This window comes from Urocampus carinirostris, chromosome 10 (genome assembly GCF_059441175.1).
Source record: "Urocampus carinirostris isolate Australia breed hairy pipefish chromosome 10, RoL_Ucar_1.0, whole genome shotgun sequence".
Classification (NCBI taxonomy): Eukaryota; Metazoa; Chordata; class Actinopteri; order Syngnathiformes; family Syngnathidae; genus Urocampus; species Urocampus carinirostris.
In genome coordinates this window covers 9,830,284-9,852,916 of record NC_142358.1, presented here as the reverse complement: position 1 = coordinate 9,852,916, position 22,633 = coordinate 9,830,284, and the positions used below count along the sequence as shown (strand labels likewise).

The 22,633-nt window shown below is 38.9% G+C and overlaps 1 protein-coding gene across 8 annotated transcripts in view; it reads left to right on the top strand.

The window, feature by feature from the left end:
- The window catches only part of gria4a (glutamate receptor, ionotropic, AMPA 4a), a 235,788-nt gene that overhangs the window by 142,143 nt on the left and 71,012 nt on the right, over positions 1-22,633 (top strand). For all 8 annotated transcript variants that reach the window (XR_015851482.1, XM_088345237.1, XM_088345238.1 and 5 more), the window contains exons 11-13: positions 2,221-2,427; positions 4,960-5,175; positions 6,092-6,252. Coding sequence is in view for 7 of the 8 variants with exons in the window: in XM_088345237.1 (XP_088201363.1) it covers positions 2,221-2,427; positions 4,960-5,175; positions 6,092-6,252 (584 nt within the window). In the remaining variant the exon portion in view is untranslated. The remainder of the gene's footprint in view (positions 1-2,220; positions 2,428-4,959; positions 5,176-6,091; positions 6,253-22,633) is intronic.

The window sequence follows — 22,633 nt, the reverse complement described above, 5'->3', positions numbered from 1 at the left end:
GTGAAAAGATCCAATGACATTGTTTTATCTTGTTTTACCAGATAATTTACACATTTCTTGATAGAGTAAAATGTCCTCTATCACCTTGCTTCATAAAGTTATTTGTAATTTGTTCTGTTTTCTTTTTATATCCACAGTTATTGTCTAACACATACTGTTCCCAAACATGTACTGTGGTGATTGATATAGCAATTAAGTGAAATTCCTGAAATATATGTATTTTGCCTCGTTGGTGGTGAATATAGGTTAAGTAAATGTATGCATCCAAATTAGCAAAGAACATTAGCTCTATACACTCTGCAGGGTCTTTGAGGGTGCATGGGAGTTTGCCTGTCCGGTCTGCATGTGTTTTGTGGACTTGGAGAAGGCATTCGACCGTGTTCCTCGGGAGGCCCTGTGGGGGGTGCTTCGGGAGTATGGGGTACCACACAGTCTTATCCGGGCTGTGCGGTCCCTGTATGCCCGGTGCCAGAGTCTGGTCCGCATTGCCGGCAGTAAGTCGGATTCGTTCCCGGTGAGGGTGGGGCTCTGCCAGGGCTGCCCTTTGTCACCGATTCTGTTCATAACTTTTATGGACAGAATTTCTAGGTGCAGCCTTGGCGGGGATGGAGTCCGGTTTGGGGGCCTCAGCATTGCGTCACTGCTTTTTGCAGATGACGTGGTGCTGTTGGCTTCCTTAGGCCGTGATCTTCGGCTCTCGCTGGAGCGATTCGCAGCCGAGTGTGAAGCGGCCGGGATGAGGATCAGCACCTCCAAGTCCGAGGCCATGGTTCTCAGTCGGAAAAGGGTGGTATGCTCCCTCCGGGTCGGGGAGGAGGTCTTGCCCCAAGTGGAGGAGTTTAAGTATCTTGGGGTCTTGTTCACGAGTGAGGGTAGGATGGAACAGGAGATCGACAGACGGGTCGGTGCAGCGTCTGCCGTCATTCGGACCCTGTACCGGTCCGTCGTGGTGAAGAGGGAGCTGAGCCGAAAGGCAAAGCTCTCGATCTACCGGTCGATCTACGTTCCTACCCTCACCTATGGTCATGAACTTTGGGCCATGACCGAAAGAACACGATCCCGGATACAAGTGGCTGAAATGAGTTTCCTCCGCAGGGTGGCTGGGTTCTCCCTTTGAGATAAGGTGAGAAGCTCAGTCATCCAGGAGGGACTCGGTGTAGAGCCACTGCTCCTCCGCGTTGAGAGGAGCCAGTTGAGGTGGCTCGGTTATCTAATAAGGATGCCTCCTGGACGCCTCCCTCGGGAGGTGTTCCGGGCATGTCCCACCGGCAGGAGGCCCGGGGGCGGCCCAGGACACGTTGGAGAGACTATGTCTCTCGGCTGGCTTGGGAACGCCTCGGGTAAGCGGAAGACAATGGATGGATGGATGGATGGCATTAGCAAGAGATATACAGTATATTTGATCAAAAATTATTTGTATCTTGTGCAGTTCATTAATTTTGCCTTATTTAAGTTATTGAATTAAGAATTGGGAAAATTCATGATAGCAATGTAGAAACACTTATTCAACAACAGAAGAAAGTTATTAGGATAGAATACCAGACATTTTTTTTTAAATCAAATAAATGAAACTTGAAGATATAGTTGCACTTAAATTGTTAGTATTAAGTTACAAAGCGAGTAAGCATCAACTTACAAAAAATATGTATCAATTGTTTCATGACAGAACTGACACTCCTCATTTAAGGTGAAGGTCAGCAACAAGCAGCACTGAAGCAGCTTATGGCTCTTTGACGCTCCCTAGTGGCTCCCTGGTGCTTTTTCAAAATGCCTGATACCGAAAAAGGATATGGTGTCTGTCGGAGGACAAACATGAGTTACGTTTTTGAATGAATAGAGATATATTCAGTACTTTGTGATTATCTTACAAAGCTTATATAAAGCTTTTTTGACGCTCCAGGCATATGGATTTTTTGGGGTGGTCCGATATGATTCTTTCAACATTTTGGGTTGTCAACCCCTTATCTAAGTAGAATCGATAATTTCCATTTATCTATCCATTTTCTGCACCACTTATCCTCGGTAGGATCACGGGGATACTGGCGCCCGTCCCAGCTATCTTCGGGCAGTGAGCAGGGGACACCCTGAACAAATGTGCACTAAATATTATTTTTTGTATTCAAATCTAATATCCCCTTTCTATCTTTTCCATTTGCTTTGTCTTCTTTACCTCAATCACCAACCTTCAAACAGCATCTCTTCTTTTTGCCGCTGTTGTAGGAAGGGCCTTACGTGATGCTGAAGAAGAACTGGGAGCTCTATGAAGGCAACGACCAGTACGAGGGCTACTGCGTGGATCTAGCCAGTGAGATTGCCAAGCACATCGGAATCAAATACAAGATCTCCATTGTGCCTGATGGGAAGTACGGAGCCAGGGATCCCGAGACAAAAATATGGAACGGGATGGTAGGCGAGCTTGTGTATGGGGTAAGTGTCCTTAAGTTATATTAGGATTATGATAGAAGCATTCAAAGGTTGTGGGCCATTGTGTAACGGTATCAGAGCCAGTTTTACAAATTAGAAGACTCATAAATTAATACAATTTGTGAAAACCTCACCTTTGATCAGAATACTTGGGACATTTAAAAAAAGAGTCAGCAAAGACTGTCAGCCTTCTGTAAACATAAAGGACTATATCAGGGATTTAATCTCCTGTTACAACTTTCCCAAAACATTGTTTAACCCATTCTCCCCGACTGCTGCGCTATTTTTTTTCACTATAATCTCTGTCAGGAACTGGACCAAACTCACACCTATAACACAGCAGCTAAAATCATTTGCCTGCCCACACCCAACCACTCAGAGTTATCTAACAAGTCCAATCATCTGGCAAACACAATAGTCCAGGATATCACTCACCCACCTCACCTACCGTCAGGGCGGCGATATGGGAAAAAGGATTTAGGAGGGCCCGCCTTGAAAAAAACCTGATCCCTTCTGCCATTACCCTCCTAAACAACTTACCCCACTGACCCATCCAATCAGTCTGCCTTCATTGTCCTACTGTCATATATGTTTGTAATTTTGCTTTTTTGTAATATAATACCTGCTGTTTTCCCCTGGTACAGTTGGTAAAAGTGAATTACCCTAAGGGGACTAATAAATTAAATCTAAATCTAAACTTTATGTCAGTAATTTTTTGAGATAGGTGGGACATTTGATTCACTCTTTCAGGGGTGTCAAACACACAGCCGGAGAGCCAGTTGAGGCCCGTGGGACGATACTGTGGGGCCCCCGCTTTACCATGTTTAATATATTTAAATTAATTGTAGGGAATTTTGAACTTTTTTACTTGTTGCTGCCACCCCTGGTTTGTGTCATCATTGCAGCCTCTGTCGAGTACGTTCACAATGCGCATGCAAGTCCTTGAATGTTGACAGACTCGACTGATAAAAAATGAATACACTGGGATGTTGGACAGGGATGCCAGAGCACAAAAAACTTCATTACAATAAATTTGTATGGTAATTAATTCCGCAAGGAGACCGGGTTGCCCAACCAAACGTGTATTGATTTTCTACATTAGCGAAGAGCTAATAAGCAAAATATCTGATACAAGATGAGTTGGAATTAAGCATTTAATAGATATATCCTCCCAAAAGAATAAGGTACTTGATAATCTTAATAAAATTACTTTATTTTTTACGTCATTTTCACTCGGTGGCAGTGTTGCATGCACCAAAATAGTTAATGCACATGCAAATATAACCTAAAATAATTATCATCCAATGATTTTGGGGGGGTATTGTGTATGCTGTTAAAAGAAAGCTTGTAAAAGAACATCTTAAGTACATTTTCTTGTTGGTTTGCAGGATGAAATTAATTCAAAGTATTTTTTTATCTTATTTATTTAAAAAAAACTCTAAAAAAAATTGGGAAATACTAATATATCAAGTCTTTAAAATACTAATCAAATTACTAATAAGTTTAAGCTTAAGTGGACACTTAATATAAGAAGAAAAGGCATCTGTGGATTAAGGAAAACATGTGACTACGGACAAGAGATTTCAAACTGTTCTTAATGCCCATTCGTAAGCCCTTTCTTCATATCAAATCTCCTAGGTTACAATAGCAGACTCGCCCTAAAAGGTGTGGGTATCAAAGAACAGCAACACGATTGGCCAATAGTTACAATGATATAAATAGTTCATAAAAGCCAAAACACCGAACAAACTAGCATCATATGCAATCTCCTTTCCAGATGTCTAATACTAATAACACAATAACCTTATCAATTTCAGGGTCAAACGTCTACCAAAATCTTACCATGTTTTTTTATATTAAAGCCTTCTTTTACTTGTTTTGCAGCAAGCCCTGGCTGCCACCACGGATGTGGAAAACTTTAATACCAAATTTTCACTGCAACTCTCTTCAGACTGTCACTTTTAACCGCTCTTGTGACCTCCCCTCGGGCTTTCGCACTCCACCACTGTACGCTAGCTGCTTATCACAAGCTTTACATGCACGTTTCCCACAGCCAAGTTTGGTCTCGAAGGGTTTAGCAAATTCCAAAGAATTTGGCGGGGTGACCAATTATGCCGACAACACGGACGATACAATGTCAGCTGTCACTTTGAGAAAGTGCAAAAGTCGAGATTGTTTCCAAGAGCCAACAGAAATAATTGGCCCGTGAAATTCTTGTTTGAAGGTGAAACAGAGGAGACGCCACATCGACTAATCAGGCTTGATTTGTTCTGAGCGATCGGTGCGCTTCCAGAAGAGACATTGAAAGGGAGACCCGTTTTGAAAGATTCATCTCCTTAAACATTTGATCTTTTTGTGCGTCTTTGTAATTTCTCACTTCCTGCATGTGATTTCCCCTGCTTTAAACTCATCTATCTATAGACAAGCATTTCATTGACCCCTGATCTCTCTTTGTGTAAATGAAGGCGACTGCTCTCGTCTGCAATTCAACATTATTGAAATCGAATAAAAAGTCCGTCCTCTCTTCTTTTGCAGAAGGCGGAAATTGCAGTCGCCCCACTTACCATCACTCTTGTTCGAGAGGAAGTCATTGACTTCTCCAAGCCCTTCATGTCCCTGGGAATCTCCATCATGATTAAGAAGCCTCAGAAGTCCAAGCCAGGTGTTTTTTCCTTCCTGGACCCGCTGGCCTACGAAATCTGGATGTGCATTGTCTTTGCATACATCGGCGTCAGCGTGGTGCTGTTTCTGGTGAGTAGTAAGGATGCCTATATGATGTTGACTTGTATGTGAGCGACTTGGTGAATGCATGTCATAATTGCTAACAAGAGCTAACAAGAAATACAAAATATACAAAAACTGGACAAAAAAAAAATCTGTTTCGCCATCCGGGATATTTTCCTAATTGGTCCCGGAAATAATTCTGGGCTTGTAGTACATAAATTAATTATACACTTCATGTCACTAAACAAGTCTCAAGTGTATTAGTTGCTTGCAAACGCCTTGTACAGAGTTGTTTGTCACTGGTCAAACATTTCTGTACCCTGGAATGGTTTAATGTCTGACATTATTCTCGCTGTTAGGTTTTGCTGAGGGACCCAAGTGAAGGGAAAGTAGGAACTGGGGCAAGAGTGCTCAAAATAAGGATGGTATTTATTTAAACAAAACAAAAAAGCAGGAACAATGTAAGAAACAAACGTGGGATCACAAAACAAATTGTCACGTCCAAACAAAATCAAACCTGACAGAGAAAAACAAAATCAAAGACCAAAACCGGAAATGGAAAATGCAAGGAACAATGTAAAAAACAAATAAGTGGGCACTAAACTTCTAACAAAATGAAGAAACCAGAAACAAAAATCAAGTATATTTGATGACAGATCGATCATTGGAAAAATACAGTCAGTGTAACACAAACTCAAACATCTGGTCCATACAAGGATTATTTTAAAAACTAAGGCACTTATTTTATTTCTGTGTGGCCCGGTTCCAAACAATCCATGGCCCGGTACCAGTCCTCAGCCCAGTTATTGCCAACCTCTTATGTAAACGATTATTCAGATCCAAAAAATTTAATTCTGATCCGAGTGCGACCATTTGTCTGTATCTAAACATACCCATAACCCACCATTGATATAAAAGACATTGCTGTCCTGTTCTGTGTCAGGTGAGCCGCTTCAGTCCATATGAGTGGCATGCTGAGGAACCAGAGGATGGTACCACTGAACCGGGCCCCAACGACCAACCTCCTAACGAGTTTGGGATCTTTAACTCACTTTGGTTCTCACTGGGCGCCTTCATGCAACAAGGGTGTGACATCTCACCACGGTGAGTGTGAAAAGACGTAATCTATGATGATTAGTGAGAGTATGTGCAGGGGAAAACCTCCAGTCACATCTTCGAAAGGGTCCACTGCTAGAAACATGTGTTCTGTTCTCGACAAAAGCTGCTTCTGGCTGTGTGTAAGTGGCTCATGAATTTTGGGGCATTAGGAATATCTGAGGGCGACACGGCAGACGGGTGGTTAGCTCATCTGCCGCACAGTTCTGAGGTCATGGGATCAAATCCAGCTACCATCCTTCCTGGAGTTTGCATGTTCTCCCTGTGCTTGCGTGGGTTTCCTCTGGGCACTCCGGTTTCCTCCCACATTCCTAAAACATGCATGTCAGGTTAATTCGCCGGTCCAAATTGTCCCTAAGTTTGAATTAATGACTTGTCTGTGTGCCCTGTGGCTGGCTGGCAACCAATATAGGGTGTTCCCTGTCCACTGCCAAAGATAGCTGGGATGAGCTCCAGCACCCCTGTGACCCTCGTGAGGATAAGCGGTGAAGATGAAGGATGGAGTGCTGGAATATTTGAAGGAGCTTCCTTCTTCTCGAAGTGTTTATAAGCATTATACCAGGGTTGCCAAACTCATTTTAGCTCAAGGGCCACATGGTAGAAAAAAGATGTATAAAGGACTTGATTTGTGGGTGAAAGTTGAAATATTGTGACTACTTTGTGAATATTAAATAAAATGATGTCAAACCTCTTGTTTTGCTCATAATGTATTAAATGAATAACGTCAGAGCCAAGAAGAGAGCCGCAGAGTGTTCTCCATTCGGGCCCCGGTGCTGTTGAATGCTCTTCCCCCTGAGATTTGATCTGCAACCTCAATGGAACTGTTTGGAAATGGAAATCTAGACTTAAAAGACACTTCTATTCTATAGCATACGAATAACCTATATTTTATGTTGACAATATTTGTGTATTATCTGTTATTGCAACATCCATTTTGGCCTGGTCATCCTGGAAGGGGGATTACTTCATATGCGGTCCCTTCTCAATGTTTCTTCATTTTCCTCATGTTGAGGTTTTTGAGTTTTTCCTTGCCCTCATGCGGGTTTTGGATCAGGGGATGGTGTAATAATAGTCTGTGGTTTGCAATAATCTGTGGTCTGTGCATCCCTTTGTGATTAAGGACTATACAAATAAACATGACTTGACTTTACTTGTTGGCTAAAACATTGAAGAATTTATCCTCTAAAAGGGTGTCACAAATTCTTCCAGAAGTCACTGCGTCATTCCGTATTTACATGCCTTGTGGAAAAATTAAACATTGTATTTAAAGCTACAGTGTTTAAAAATGTAGCAAAAAAGTAGAGCCTTGCAGTCTGGAAAATTTGCACTACTACATAATCATTCGTAATAAGACAAAAGAATGGAATGAGTTCAAAATAAACATTAATTAATACAAATTACAAAAAATCTCTCAAAGTGAAAAAGTAAAAAATCGTCACGACGACAAGTTTCAAGAAAATAGTAACATTCAAAAATAATATTTTCAAAACTATGATTTACTGCAAAAGAAAAAAAAATCACGAGTGTATGAATTGATACCTGGTTATGTGAAGGAAAATCAATTCCACAATAATTAATTTAGATTTGTTTTTTAACGTAGCTTAACACAGAATACTAAATTTTTCTTGTCCTTTAAAAAACATTGCTACGTGAACAGTATTTTAAAGGAGATAGGAAATAACCAATAACAATATATAAGTAAAAACTCACTTTTAAATCACAAAAGCACCCCTTTTTTAACGCAAGGCAATAACATGTGTTGAGGCCCCCAGGCGATGAAGTTCCAGATTGTGCATGCATGTACATTGGAATGCCGACTGTTTACAAGGTCAAGCGCTTTTCTCACTTTAAACACCGACCTGGCTTTCTACTCCATGACACCGTGTGAATATGTGCAAATATACACACAAATTTGAAATGTGAAATATGGACGTGAAAAAGGAAACATGGACAAATGGACACTCCTCACTTCTGGATGAGCAAGAGTGGGAAATTTCACAGTTTGCTAGGTGTCCATAAATGATGAATGAGCCACTGAAATGGCAGAGTCCAGCTGTATTTTTACAATATTTATAAGAATTTGCATTCTATTATTGATAGCTTGAGAATGCAGTTTATTCAAATATTCATGAACGTCATCCTTTCGAAAGCGAATCTGTGGAGAAAAAGGTGAAGCGGGAGAAGCTTGATGAGACACTTATTGGCAGGTTGATCAGTTAATCTCCCGAAAGAATAACGATTTGTGTGATTGCCTCAGTGGTAGATTGTTTTCAAACCCAAACATTTTGTGCTCATCCCTCAGATATGGCAACCAAAATGTGTTTGATAGTAATTGATACTGAGTAAGTTGAGTATTGGATTGGATAGATACTACTGTCATGGGATGGATACTTTAGTCATTCATCAGTTTATTTTAAAAAGAGTCGCTTGACGTTGTTGATAATGCAGCTCTTCTCTCTCACCCAGCACCTTTGGCTATTCTAAGTCAATGAATGGGAGAACTGACAGGCACACGTTAAGCCGCTTTCCCTACATGGCATCCTGCCTGCTGAGCACTCCTACCAGAAGCTAAAAATGACAAAGGCAAACAGGAAGCACAGTGTGCTGTGGATTTTTTTCAAACTGCAGAAAAAGTCAATACCAAATGTCCTTTGTTTGGTAAAGCGGTCTGCTACTGTGGCAACACTACAAATTGACATAAACACATGAAAATACAGAAGAATGAGCAGCAACGAAAAATTAATGTCACTGTTCATGAACAAAACCTGTACATCCGTTGTCGCTATGCAAAGACACCAAAAGGGCTTCTTACCGACTTTATTCTCAAAATATTTTAGTTGTCTTGTTTACATTATTAAACAGAATCTGTTTTTTGTTATATGGCTGTTTTATGTTTTTTTTGGGGGGGTGGGGTGGGCGCGGTGGGGTCTTGACATGCTTTTGTTACGAAACAGGTGTAATAGAAATAGCAACCTTCATTTTGAATACCACATATATATTTTTTTAATAAAAAATATATTATTTTACTGCCTACAATGTGTTTGGAACTAACTTAACAGGCAAGGGTTTAGTTATTCAATGATGACATTTCCAAGCAAAAACTACCTGAATCGGATCAATATTAACATCAATTGTGTGTAGTAACAAATTGGAGAGCAAACATTAGGTCGAAAAAAATTACTTATGAGAACGGAAAAGTAAAAAAATAAATTTTAAAAAAGTATTTTAAAAAGTATTGAAAACAATGGAAAGAGTAAAAAACAGTGAAAGGTATAAAAAAAGTTCGAAGAAGTACTGAAAAGTATTAAAAAGCTTGTTAAATGTATGAAAAAAAGTATTCAACTTGCTGCAAAGTACTAAAAAGTACTAATCCATAACATTTTCAAAAGTGACAAATGTACTAAGAAGAATAGAATAGTTCCAACATTATTAAAACAGATTTTAAAGCACTGAATGTTATGGAAAATAGCTAAAATGTATTAAAATGTAAAAATAGTATGCGAGAGTACTGAAAAGTATGCAAATATAGAATATGTACAGGAAAGTACCAAAAAATGTAAAAAGTACTACTAAATTGTCTGAAAAAGTCCCCAAAGTTATTCAGAGTACTGAAAAGCAGCATTATGTCAGCATGAAAATCAATATTGTGCTGTAACAAAATAGAAAGATCCAAACATTAACTTTAAAAATATATACTAAAGATTGAAAAGTATGGAAAACTAAAACAGTACAAAAAGCATGAAGGAAGTGAAAAGTATGAAAAAGTATTGGGAAGTATTTAAAATCTAAAAGTAAAAATGTTATATATGTAGTGAAAAGTATTCATAATTACTGAAGAGTGTAAAAAGTAATAAGTAGTATGTAAAAATATATTGGATTGAACATTTTGAAAAAAGTACTAAAATGTACGGCAAAATTGTAAAAATGTGCTTCAATTATGAAAAAAAAGTGTATTGAAAAATGTGAACTAATACTGAAAAGTCTCAAAAGTCCCAAGTAGTATGTAAATGTACTGAAAAAAGGTATACTGAAAGATAAAAAAAAAAAAAAAAAACATACTTAAATGTATGGAAAACGTGTCGAAAGTGCTGAAATAATAAAAACAAATATTGAAAAGTATTCAAAATTAAAATCTAAAAAGTGACAAATATATTGCAAAGTATGGAAAAGTTTTAAAAGTATCAAAATATATTGAAAAACATTTAAAGTGTGTCAACAAACTTGAATGTACAAAAACATACCAGGTAGAATTAAGAAGTACTGAAGTATATGCATGTATAGAAAGAGTACTGGAAAATGCCCAAAAAATGAAATGTAAAAAAGTGACAAATACTGAGCAATTATGAAAAAAGGACTGAAAAGTATAAAAAACACGCCGACAGTCTCCAAGGAGCACTGTGAAGCAGCATCATGTAATTAAGATCAATTTTATGCAATAACTAATTGATAGATAGATAGATAGATAGATAGATAGATAGATAGATACTTTGTTCATCCCCGAAGGGAAATTCACTTGGAGAGCTCCAAACATTCTAACCAAGGAATGTCATGTCATTTTGATCAGTGGCGACATAGAAAAAGAAATGCAGTAAAAATATATGACAAAGTATTGAAAAGTATGATAAAATAAAAAATAAAATACTAAAGGACTGGGAGATGTAAAACAACTGAAAAAATATTTAAATCTACAGAGAATTACTGAAAAGTATGGACAAACTATAAAACATGCAGTAAAGTATGAACTGGTAAGTATTAAGATAAAATGCAAAATTGGTTGAAAAATGTACTGAAAAGTATTAAACCGCTTGAAAAGTGCTGTAAATCATAAAGAAAAAAACTGGAATGCTTGGAAACGTACTAAACAGTATGAAAAGTGCGCAAATACATAAAAAGCACTGAAACTACTAAAAATAACTTAAATGTAGAAAAAATGAAGAATGTACTGAAAACGTACGAAAAACTGAAACATATGATAAGTACTATACTCTATGAACATGTACTCAAAAGTATAGAAGAGCACTGAAAAGCAACAGCATGTCCGAATGAACATCAGTTTTGTGCAGTAACAAATTGGAGGATCCAGATCTTGTAAATTAGGTGGCACATGGTAAACTACACCCAGTAAAACAAATGTGAAAAAGTATTCAAAAGTATGGTAAAGTAAAATCCCTTATCGGCACCCCTTATCCTCAGTAGGGTCGCGGGGGTGCTGGAGCCCATCCCAGCTATCTTCGTGCAGCGGGCAGGGGACTCCAAGCACAGGGCAAAGTAAAAGTATAGTAAAATAATTACCAAAAATCATTGAAAATCACAACAAGGTACTAAAAGAAAAGAAAAGAGAAGAAGTATTAAAAAGTTCAGAGAAGTACTAAAACGTATGAAAAAGTACTGAAGTGTATTTTAAAGGCATACGAGGTACTGTAAAGTATAAGAAAATGTCCGGAAAAGTACTAAAAATTGATCCTGAGCAAACTTATTTGCAGATGTCAAATAGTAAAAACAAAATAAACAATCTAATTATCACTCCCCCATATTTTATATAGCAGAAACAAATAAGGGTTGTTTTTGTCCTGAAAAGAGTATATAAATGATTTTCAACAAGTATTCCGGCACTTCTTCCCGTGGGCATGCTCAAATGATGACACAATGTTGAGCATTCAGATTTGTTTGAATATTCATAAGAAAGTGAGCCAGACTTGAACAGATGAATATGAAGACATTTCGTGCCTGTAGACAAAACACATTTCCCCAACAATAAAAGCTGCATTAAAACAAACACTAAAAAAACTTCCTGAAAGTCCTTCTGGCTTTACAAACTTTTTCACTTTAAGTGACACATATACAGTGTTGGAAATAACCCCGTTATAGATATAAATATACATAAATATTTTTTCAGTAACGGGGTAATCTGACTAATTGTTTTTTCCGCCGTTACAAGGCCTTTACGGTTACTGACGCTCAAAAGTGTCAGGACCAGAACGGAAACAGGACCCCATTGCGTTACGTTTCTCACAAGTTTTATTAAAGGAAGGAGGAAGGGCTGCACGATCCGGTGTTTTCTAGGCGCGGGAAGCAAGTCGCTCTCGTACTCGGATTGTGATCCGACCACGGAAGTGGATGTCCGTAGCGAACGATGGCGGTGTCAAGGACGGGAAAACAGGTCGATAGCTGGGACAGGAGAGCAGGCGTGGTCAGGATCAAAACGGGTCATAGCCGGGCGGGAGCAAAACCGTGACAGGTGGGAGTCAGGGTCGAAAAAGGCTTGCCTAGTATTCACTGAGGTTCGCAGACGGACAGACAACAGGGGACTGACACGAGTAGGGTCAAATACTGACAGGGAGCCAATCAGAACCCGTGGCAGTTGGCGCCAAATGAGTGGGCACAGCTGAGTAACATCAGTAATCATGACAAAAAGTGGCGCGTTACTTTGGCTGCAGAACGCCAACGGCGCCGTGGCGCCCCAAACCTAACGCCGTTTTCAGCTAGGCGGTTTTCCGCTCTCCCCGAGTTGTTTACATCGCGTCTTTTTGGATCATGTCACCAGTTAAATTGACGTCTACTATTTAGTTAGGTAGCGATTATGAAGATAGCATATACTAAAAGAAAAGGCGATTGAGCCCTTTATTTCACAACAACCGAGTCGTGTCGTTGTAAAAAGAAATGTCTCTATGAGATGGCTCTTGGGAGTGAACGTAGGGATCCGGCTCCTCACTAATCAACAGCGGGCCTCAGAGATGCCTTTTTTCTCTTGTGATTGGTCAATGTGCAATTTGGGGGGATTCTGTGTTCCATCCATCCATTATCTGCACCGCTTATCCTCAATAGGGTCGCGGGGGTGCTGAAGCCCATCCCAGCTGTCTTCGGGCAGTGGGCCGGGGAAACCATGAACTGGTTGCCAGCCAGTCGCAGGGCACACGGAGGCATACAAATGTCCACTTGCTCATTCACACCTAGGGACAATTTGGACCTGCCAATTAACCTGACATGCCTGTTTTTAGAATGTGGGAGGAAACCGGAGTGCCCGGAGGAAACCCACGCAAGCACGGGGAAAACATGCAAACTCCACACAGGAGGTTCGATCTCATGACCTCAGAACTGTGCCGCGCACGCGCTAACCACTGCGTCACCGTGCTGCCCGGAATTCTGTGCTGTTGACTTTAAATCTGTTGAGAATAAATAACGTTAAAATTGTTTTATATTTTATCTTTTTTTTTATGTTTAAACATCTTAATTATATTTCCTGTGTTTTCAGTGTTAATTTGTTTGTATAGAAATGTAAAGTTTGTTATTTTTTCTTCTATCATCTCTCTTTTTATTTTCGTTATTGTCCTTTTTCTGTCACGGTTGCCCATTGCACTCACTTGGGCCCACTCGTTTGGCGCCAGCTGCTGCTCGTTGCCTGATTGGCTTCCTTCCTATTTAAACTCAGTGCTCTTATTCACTCCTTGTCAGTCCGTCAACAAACCTCTGCACTTGCCAGACTTGTATCTTGACTCTGTTCGGTATCCTGCTCATGTATCCAGTATCCTGTATCGATCCCGCCTGTCTCGTCCTGTCCGGTATCTTGCTCCAGTCTCCAGTGTCCGGTATCGATCTCGTCTGTCTCTTCCTGTCAAGTATCTTGCTCCAATCTCCAGTATCCGGTATCAATCCTGTCTGTCCTGTCCTGTCCGGTATCTTGCTCGTGTAGCTGGTATCGATCCCATCTGTTCTGTCCGATATCTTGCTGTTGTATCCAGTATCAGGTATCGATCCCGTCTGTCCAGTACTGTCCGGTATCTGCTGGTCTATCCTGTATCTGGTATCGATTCCGTCTGTCCGTCTGGTTTCGATCTAGTCTGCCCCTGGTTTCCTGTTTTCCCGTGCCTTACTCCTCTGTCTCACTTTTTCTGCCCAGCGATCGCCGAATCGCTGGCGTTTGTGTTCCCGCGCATGAATGCCCCGTTCCCGTGAAATAAGGCTTGTGTGAAAACGTTACGCATCTGGGTCCACCGTCTGTTCAGGTTCTGACATTTTCTTTTGTTTCTTTTTTTTTACATTTGTCTTTTTTTGTTATTTTTCCCACTTTTTAAGTCATTCTATGCATAATGTTACATAATAATTGGTAATGTGGGGATTAAAGCAGGAAAAAAAGCTCGAATAGCCTTTAGGGTCAAAAGAGCCGGCTCTTTTTGGTGAGCCTAGATGAAAAATTTGGTTCTGTAAAAATAGTCAGAATTCCCATCTCTACGAGTAAACTCTGGTCGGAGACGTCACCACGTTGTTTCATATTTGCTCAGAAAATTTAATTTTTTTTGACGTAAAACAACTTATTTTTAAAGTAACAGAAATAGTGACTTTCCCTGCCAAGTAGTTCCTTTTACTACAGAGTAATTCGGTTACTAACGCAGTTAGTTTTCGGAAAAAATAGTGAGTAACTATAACTAATTATTCTTTTTCTTAGTAGTATTGTGCCCAACACTGGTCATTTATGACCACCAGATGTTGCTGTATTGCGTATTGCAGGGTGTCAGAATCAAATGGATGGAGCGACAAATCACTGATGGATTGATGACAATATGCCACTTATTGTGCATTTATGGCTCTATCAATAATCTTGAATATTAAACAGGCACAAAAAGACAAATTTATTTTATATGCAAATCATCATAACGTGAACATTGTGGAGTAAAAGAAGTTGCTAATGCTAGTTTTGCTAAGGTTGTGCTAGTCGCAGTAAATGAGTCCTAAAACTAGTGAGACAGTTGGAGATGACAGCTGCTAAAGCAACGCTAGTTGCTAATGTTTGTACTTTGGACCATAACTGTCTGTCAGTATAAAACATATTGTCATTACTTGATGGAAGATTTTTGTTTACGGTAACCTTTTGTACAAAATTACATCTTCTAGTTTGAATTATTGCAAAATGGTACTGCATACCAGGGCAGCACGGTGGCGCAGTGATTAGCGCGTGTGCGGCACAGTTCTGAGGTCATGGGTTCAAATCCAGCGAAGTTTGCATGTTCTCCCCGTGCTTGCATGGGTTTCCTCTCACATTCCAAAAACATTTCAGGTTGATTGGCCGGTCCAAATTGTCCCTAGGTGTGAATGAGCGAGCGAATTGTCTGTCCCTGTGTGTCCTGCGGCTGGCAGGCAACCAATTCAGGGTGTCCCCTGCCCACTGCCGAAGACGGCTGGGATGGGCTCCAGCACCCCCGCAACTCTACTGAGGATAAGCGGTTCAGATAATGGATGGATGGATGGGTACTGCATACCATAACTGTTCTGCCTTTGAGAAACATGAGAAGTGATCTTCGAGTCCCCTCTTGTGGTTAACTTGTAAATTGTTTTGTGCTAAAATTAAGTTTAGTGGTGAAACCTGATCTCCAAATTTTAATTTCTGTTCTATGAAAGTATTATTATCTTCTTTTGTATTTTTATGCAACCTTAGTTCTTATTTTAGTTTTAATTCCCTGCCCCTCATTAAATATGAAAAATATCACAAAAGACTATTTTCTGGGGGTGCGTATCATCACCCGGTACGCCTTTTGGTGGGAAAAGTACCTCAGGAGATAGAGCTGTCGTCTTGGGGCAAAAGAGGTCACGGGTTCGATCCCCGGCTAATCCGAGTGTCCTTGAGTAAACCACTGAATCCTAAATGCACCCAATATTCAGCGCCTTGCACAGCTGACTCCACTATTGGTGTGTTAGTGTGTGTGTGAATGGGTTAAGTGTATTGTAAAGTGCTTTGGAGGTGCTCAGTGACTAGTAAAGCGCTATATAAATGCAGTCCATTTACCATTACCATTACAATTATCCGTTACTTAGAAAAGTAATTGCGTTCCATGAATTTGTTCCTTTAGCCACAGCACTGGTGCTAAAGAATACAAAATGTCCCTTTAAGGACGATTTCTCCTATGATGTGCTATGTTCTCACCTGCCACAGCAGCACTTCATGAATGAATGAATGAATGAATGAATGAATGAATGAATGAATGAATGAATGAATGAATGAATGAATGAATGAATGAATGAATGAATGAATGAATGGCCTTGATTGTCAGTCTACAGGTATACCTTATATTCATATTCAGGCTAATGATCTGAAGTTGCCTCTGCTTTCTCACTTGCAATTGTTCTCAGTTCTGTTTATCATCTTTTATTCTTTGCTAGTCAACAGCTTTGGTCTCCCCTTCCATCTAACATTCATGCAGAGGACATGTCAATTTCAACTGTGATGCTAAAAAACATGAAGTCCGCTTGACAACAAAGATTACGCTTGACAAAATGCACACACACACACATGTTGAGACATGAAAACTCAGTTTCCTTAGTCGAATAGTGTGTAGATGTGTGTGCAGCTTCTCTTGTTATCGTCGACCTGTTGTTCATCATTTAAATTACAAGGCCTTGTCACATCCAATTCAGCGCAACTGCTGTAAAAACCAGATTATTGCCATTATAAATACCTGATTAGAACCTTACAAAGCTGTCACATAATTGCATTTTTTTATTTTCCCCATCATTCTTTGTCATTTGACAGATGTTTTTTTAAATGAGGAATAACACTGAGAAATGAACTACACAAACACACGTATTCACAGACACGCTCAGAATGAGATACATACCTTGCTGTTCAGGTTAAACTCTCTAATCTTTGCAATGTGTATCATGTGAAACTTAGTTGAGTGTCCATACATTTTTTGTGGTTAAAAATTACATTAATGGTGATGGTTTGTGCAGATCTTTCCACACATTTATATTCTTCATTTTGAATCACTCCATTGTAGATTTTGCTTTATGTTTAGGGCCGTTGTCCTGTTGGAAGGTGAAGCTGCGCCGCACGCTCAGGTCTTTTGCAGATTCCAACAGATTTTCTGCCAGAATCACCCTGTGTTTGTCTCTCTCCATCTTGCGATCCTAGTCACTGCTGAAGAAAAGCAAACCCAGAGCATGATGCTGCCACCACCATGTTTGAAAGTGGGAATGGTGTTTTCAGGGTGATGTGCAGTGTTACCTTTACGCCAAAAGTCACCCTTTGAATTCAGCCCAATAAGTTCAATTTTGGTCTCATCTGACCAGAACACGTTGTTTCAGATGTTATTTGTGTCTGTCATGTTGTTTCTTGCAAATGACAATTAGCTTTTTTGTGATATTGTTTCAGAAAGGGCTTTCTTCTTACCACTTTTCCATAAAGGGCTGATTTATGCAGAGTATGACTTATAGTTTATTCATGCACGGATTTTACAACCGCAGCTGTGTATAAATGAAGGTCATCCAATGTGATCATGGGTCTCTTGGTTGCTTCTCTGATTAGTTTTCTCCTTGTTTTGGCCAAAGATTTAGAGAACCTGCTATGTCTTGTTAAGTTTGCAGTGTTTTTGATCTCTTTTCATTTTTCTTTACTGGATCATTTGCAGCAAATCACAAGTGAAAATAGGAAAACTTTAAGTTATTAATGAGAAAAAATTCTGAAATAAGTTTTATTATCACACCTTTAATTTTGATTTTTACACTGTTACCTATTTTTTATTTGAAACATTGAAATTCCTACAAATGTAAGTCTTCTCTTTTACTTGGCCAGAGCAATGTTTCTCTGTAAATTTAGTATAAATATTTGTTCATATACAGTAAATAGAGCCCAAGCCCACATTTTTTTCCCACAAACTGGTGTCACGGTACGCTCGAATCAATGGTAGAGTCTATCAATCTGGAAGGCCATGTCTAGCACATTGTTGTTTAGCCACGTTTTCATCATAACGATTTCTCACCGTGTTGCTACCACACACAACCTCGGGTGAAGTAAATCCATTTTATAGTTCAGCGAGCATTATTGGCTAGGAAAAATGATTGTGTCAAAAGCTTGCTAACCTTTGGCTGAGCTAGCCGTGCAGCTTGTTCACTTTACTTTTCATTTTTAAGCTTTCGTTTGCCAAGAGGACTTTTTTACGTAGGCGAGATAGCTGTCATTAAACTCTCTCTAAACAGCGTTTACGAGTTACATATTTTATGTGGTATTCATGTTGAATTGGAATGAAAATGTTTTTCAAAATCTTAAGGAAAAGATGTACTTGTTTCATTAAGCTTGAATATGAAAGCACAGATCTGGAAGCAGCGCAACCAGGAGAGAAGCAATCAAAGGAAGCTGATGACAATGATTTAATTAATATTAATGGACAAAATATTGTCACATGATTCAGACATTTTTTAGCCCAGCAAAGAATACCTTGCAGGCCCTGATGGCCCACCAATTTTAGAGAGAAACTATACACTGCACCCCAAAAACACAAGAATTAAAAAAAAATGTACAGATTCTAATCGATGTAATAACTTTACAGGCTGTATTGTAGAAAACAACCAATATGGGGTATTTTAACCAAATTCACACATTTTGGGGGAGTTTCATATTCGTGCAAAGCCAGTGTTTGGTGGGAATTGAACATAGCAGTGACTACAATTCAGTCATTCCGCAGGGCAGCCCTGACTCCCTTTGCAGTTATGTAGGATGTTTGACACGAGAATTTCTCTGACCGTTAGTAAAATATTTACCCAAATCTTGAATTGTCTTTAATACCGACTATACATACATATAATATACATATATATAATATATAATATATATATATATATATATATATATATATATATATATATATATATATATATATATATATATATATATATATATATATATATATATATATATATATCATCAATGCCATTAGTAGTACATAACATTTTATTCACTGACTGACATCCCAGCAACATATTTCTCCTTAATATTGTATTTAATTGCCTGCAATTTCACGGTTCCTGGTTCATGGATCCCTTAACCGCAATGGGTCATCAGGGTACCAATGAGGACACAACTCTGAATAGCCTTCTCTACTGTTGACGGTCCTTGGCTTGTTCTTGGGTTGTGTTGGGTTGTCGGCCCAGTTCTTTTTCGGTCTTCCTCTCCTCCTGCCCCCTTGGACTGTGTCCTGGAGAATTATCTTGGTCAGTCCTGATGATCTTGTGACGTGGCCATACTAATAAAGTTTCTGTGTGCGCACAGTTGACAACAGTTCTTTGCACCATTTTGTTTGTCACATGGACTAAGTAGCTGATTCCTACAAGTTTTCTGAAGCATCGCATCTCCAACACTTGGATTTTCTTGTCCAGTTTTGCTGTGAGAGTCCATGTCTTGCAAGCGTAAAGGAAGATGGTTGATTTTTACTGCTATGTTCTTATCCCTCTAGATGGGTTAATGTCTGGCAAGTACGGCTGTTTATTACTGCAATTTACAATCCCTTAATTTTCTAGGTCCTTGTGGTTAAATAGCCACCAGAAGGCAGCGATCCCTGTATGGTCTACCAGTCAGCGTCAAGGAAACCAAAGGTCTCCGATTGGTTTAAGTGTACTGGCACTCTTTGGGTGATGCAGAAATTTTGTAAATTGCGCATATTTTTGCAATAATTAAAAACTGAACCGTGATAGTCAAGGAAATACTGTGCATTACCGATTAAAGTAGTTAAGGTTTCCAATTTCTTCAAATGTGATTTTCATGGGATTGTGTGATTGTGTTTTCCCCCAAGATGTGTGCCTGATTTTAATATTGTGTTTAAAAAAAGAAAAGAAAATGTGTCTTTTATTTTCCCAACAGTCTATCTAAGGTAAACCTTTGGGATCGGGGGTTGTGTTTCAAAGCTTGTTTGGTATCAGGAAAAAAATGCAAATCCCAAGAGAGGGCAACATCCAAGTAACAGAATTTATTTTAAATGATGGAACGCCATTTTTTTGTCAAAATTGGTTATGTAAATTTTTGGGCATGATATTTTATGTTTAATTAGTCAAATGAAAGTTGAAAAATAGCATCAGCGACTCATAAACAACTGTTAAAGAAAGTTTTTGGAATATGCAGCAGATTTTTGCTCGGACTTAAAAGGACAAATCATAGCTGAAATTAATGTAGGAGCAGTTGCAGCATTTCCAGTGTTGAGCATGTCATTGAAAAAAGTAATTCAGTGTCCCCCTCGATTACTGAAATCAAAAATTAGCGTCTTATTCTGAAAGTAACTATCCAGTTACAAATTACTGTAAAACCCCATAAAACTGATTTTCAAAAGCCACATAATAAAATAAATAGATGAAAATGTGCACACCAAGTTGTGTGGGCAGTGAAACCTTCATATTTCTTGAGAGCTTATAAAAGAATACTCAGTTGAGACATTCCATATCCTTTTTGTCTCTAGGCTTCAAGCAACTTGAATAGCTACTACTACATTTCTGGGTACGGTCCAAGACATTTTCTTTTTTTTCTCCATGCATGGTTTGTTGCAAAATTACTTTTATAAATAAATATACCAAAATGTAGCACACAATTGTTTTTGCTGCTGTATAAGCCACGACCTCCTCTGAACACGCTGCTTATCATTCCCTACTGGTGACACACATCAAATATGTGCATATAGGCTGTGCCCTGATTTTAGTATTTTAATTTGATGTTGTAAATCTGGCTTAGACACGTATAGTGTATGCAGAATATCTCTATGAGGAGAAATTCAGCTACCTCGTACTCCATGCTTGAGATTTATTCTGGCGGGCCAAGGGTTGTATGCGACATTGTAAATGATGCAGTAGTATTTAGCAATCTATATTTAATAAGTAGCAGAGTAATACAGTAACGCCTCTTATAGTAACAACAGTAGAGTAATCAAATTGTATTCACTCGTTACCAAGAAAAGTAATTGCATTCCAGGAATGTGTTTCTTAGTAACGCATTAGTCCCAACACTGAGCAGTTGCAACAATATCTAGGATATAATTGGTCTAACTAATTAAAAGATTTATTGGTATAAACGTGCATTTTCAAAATACTTGTAAGTCCTGAAATTAGCATTTATTTTACAAAACAGAAGGGTCATTGAAGAAAGCTTACATGATTGTCCGCCGTCTTACTGCTAAGGGTACCCTCAAAAACAAAAATATTGTGAAACAAAATGAGAAGAAAATGGTGTGGTTTGCTCACTGTGCGTCTACGTTGTTTGTGTTCATCTTTGTGCTTTGAAGCACTCGTTTTTGGTTGCACTACACAATACAGCAATATGTAATTGTCAACTATTCCACACTGTCCTTTTAAAAGATTACAAGCTAAAACGGTCCATATCTGCAACTGTTAACCCCTTAACGGTCCTGTAAATTTTGCCTAAAATTCCAATCCAAGACGTACCCACAGTAAATTGAATGCCGTTTGGAAAATGTGGACTCTTTTGATCTATTTTGAACGGTAAGACTCAGAAGATTGTGGATTGTGGGAAAGGTAAGACTGAAGATGATCCCAAACCGAAATAATCACTGCAAGAGGTACTAACAATGAGTAATCTCAGTTGTAACACACAGAAGTAGTAGGGGTTTTTTCTCACAATCTAATATGTGCAGATGAGTGTAGCATGGGCATCTTAGCTAGAAAACTAGAGATACAATAGTTTGAATCCTTACCTGGTACTCTGTCAAATTTGACCACAATCTGAAAAACTAAATATTGTATTTTACACATTTTAGGGTAGGGTAGGTTGAGCTGTTTCCAAAACTGTCCAATTGGAGATGATAGGTTTACAGCTATAAAAACTCTGCAACTGTATATTTTGCTTTGGCCAATTTTTTAGACATTTTGAAAGAGTAATTAATGATTTTGTACACTTGCGCATAATAATGGTGCCTAAAAAGGGACCCCAAATTGAAATTAAGCACATTTCTTTTTGGCTCTGATTTGAATACACATCAAAAAGATGCATACCTTTATGTTGGGAAAGTGTCAATCATCATTTGATTCGGTTACTACTGGATAAAGACATTCAAAGCTAAAAAAGGCCCTTATAAGCTAATGTGGACTGTGGACCTTGAAAAAAAAGCCTGCTAATGGCCAACAGCAGTGTCAATCAAAAGGACTGAGGCTAACAGCCATATTGGGAATGATTTTACGAGTCTGTTATTTGTAAATGGAACTTGTGTAATAAAACAAACAGATTACAACAAGGAACATACAACGGTGCAGAAATGCCTTTAGGTGGATTTTTATATTCTAATCTGTAAGCATTGTGGTGTGTTTTGGGGGAAATATTTTACACCGTTTGATTTACTGGACGGTCAGTGTTTGCAGACATTCAAGTACTTTGATGGCTGCCAGGGGATGTAATTAGTGAGCTATGCTTGCTTTATAGTTTTTGGGTACCCTGTTTCAGACTGATCAAGATGTTTCTGTGAATAGTACATTTTTAAATGCGTGGCTTGAATCCCAAGAATTTAACCTTTCCAATGATATGTAGCATGACGTATTTCAGTGATTGGTGAAATTGTAAAGACATCGTGTCTGGATGTGTCTGACACACGTATTTTCATCAACAAAACTT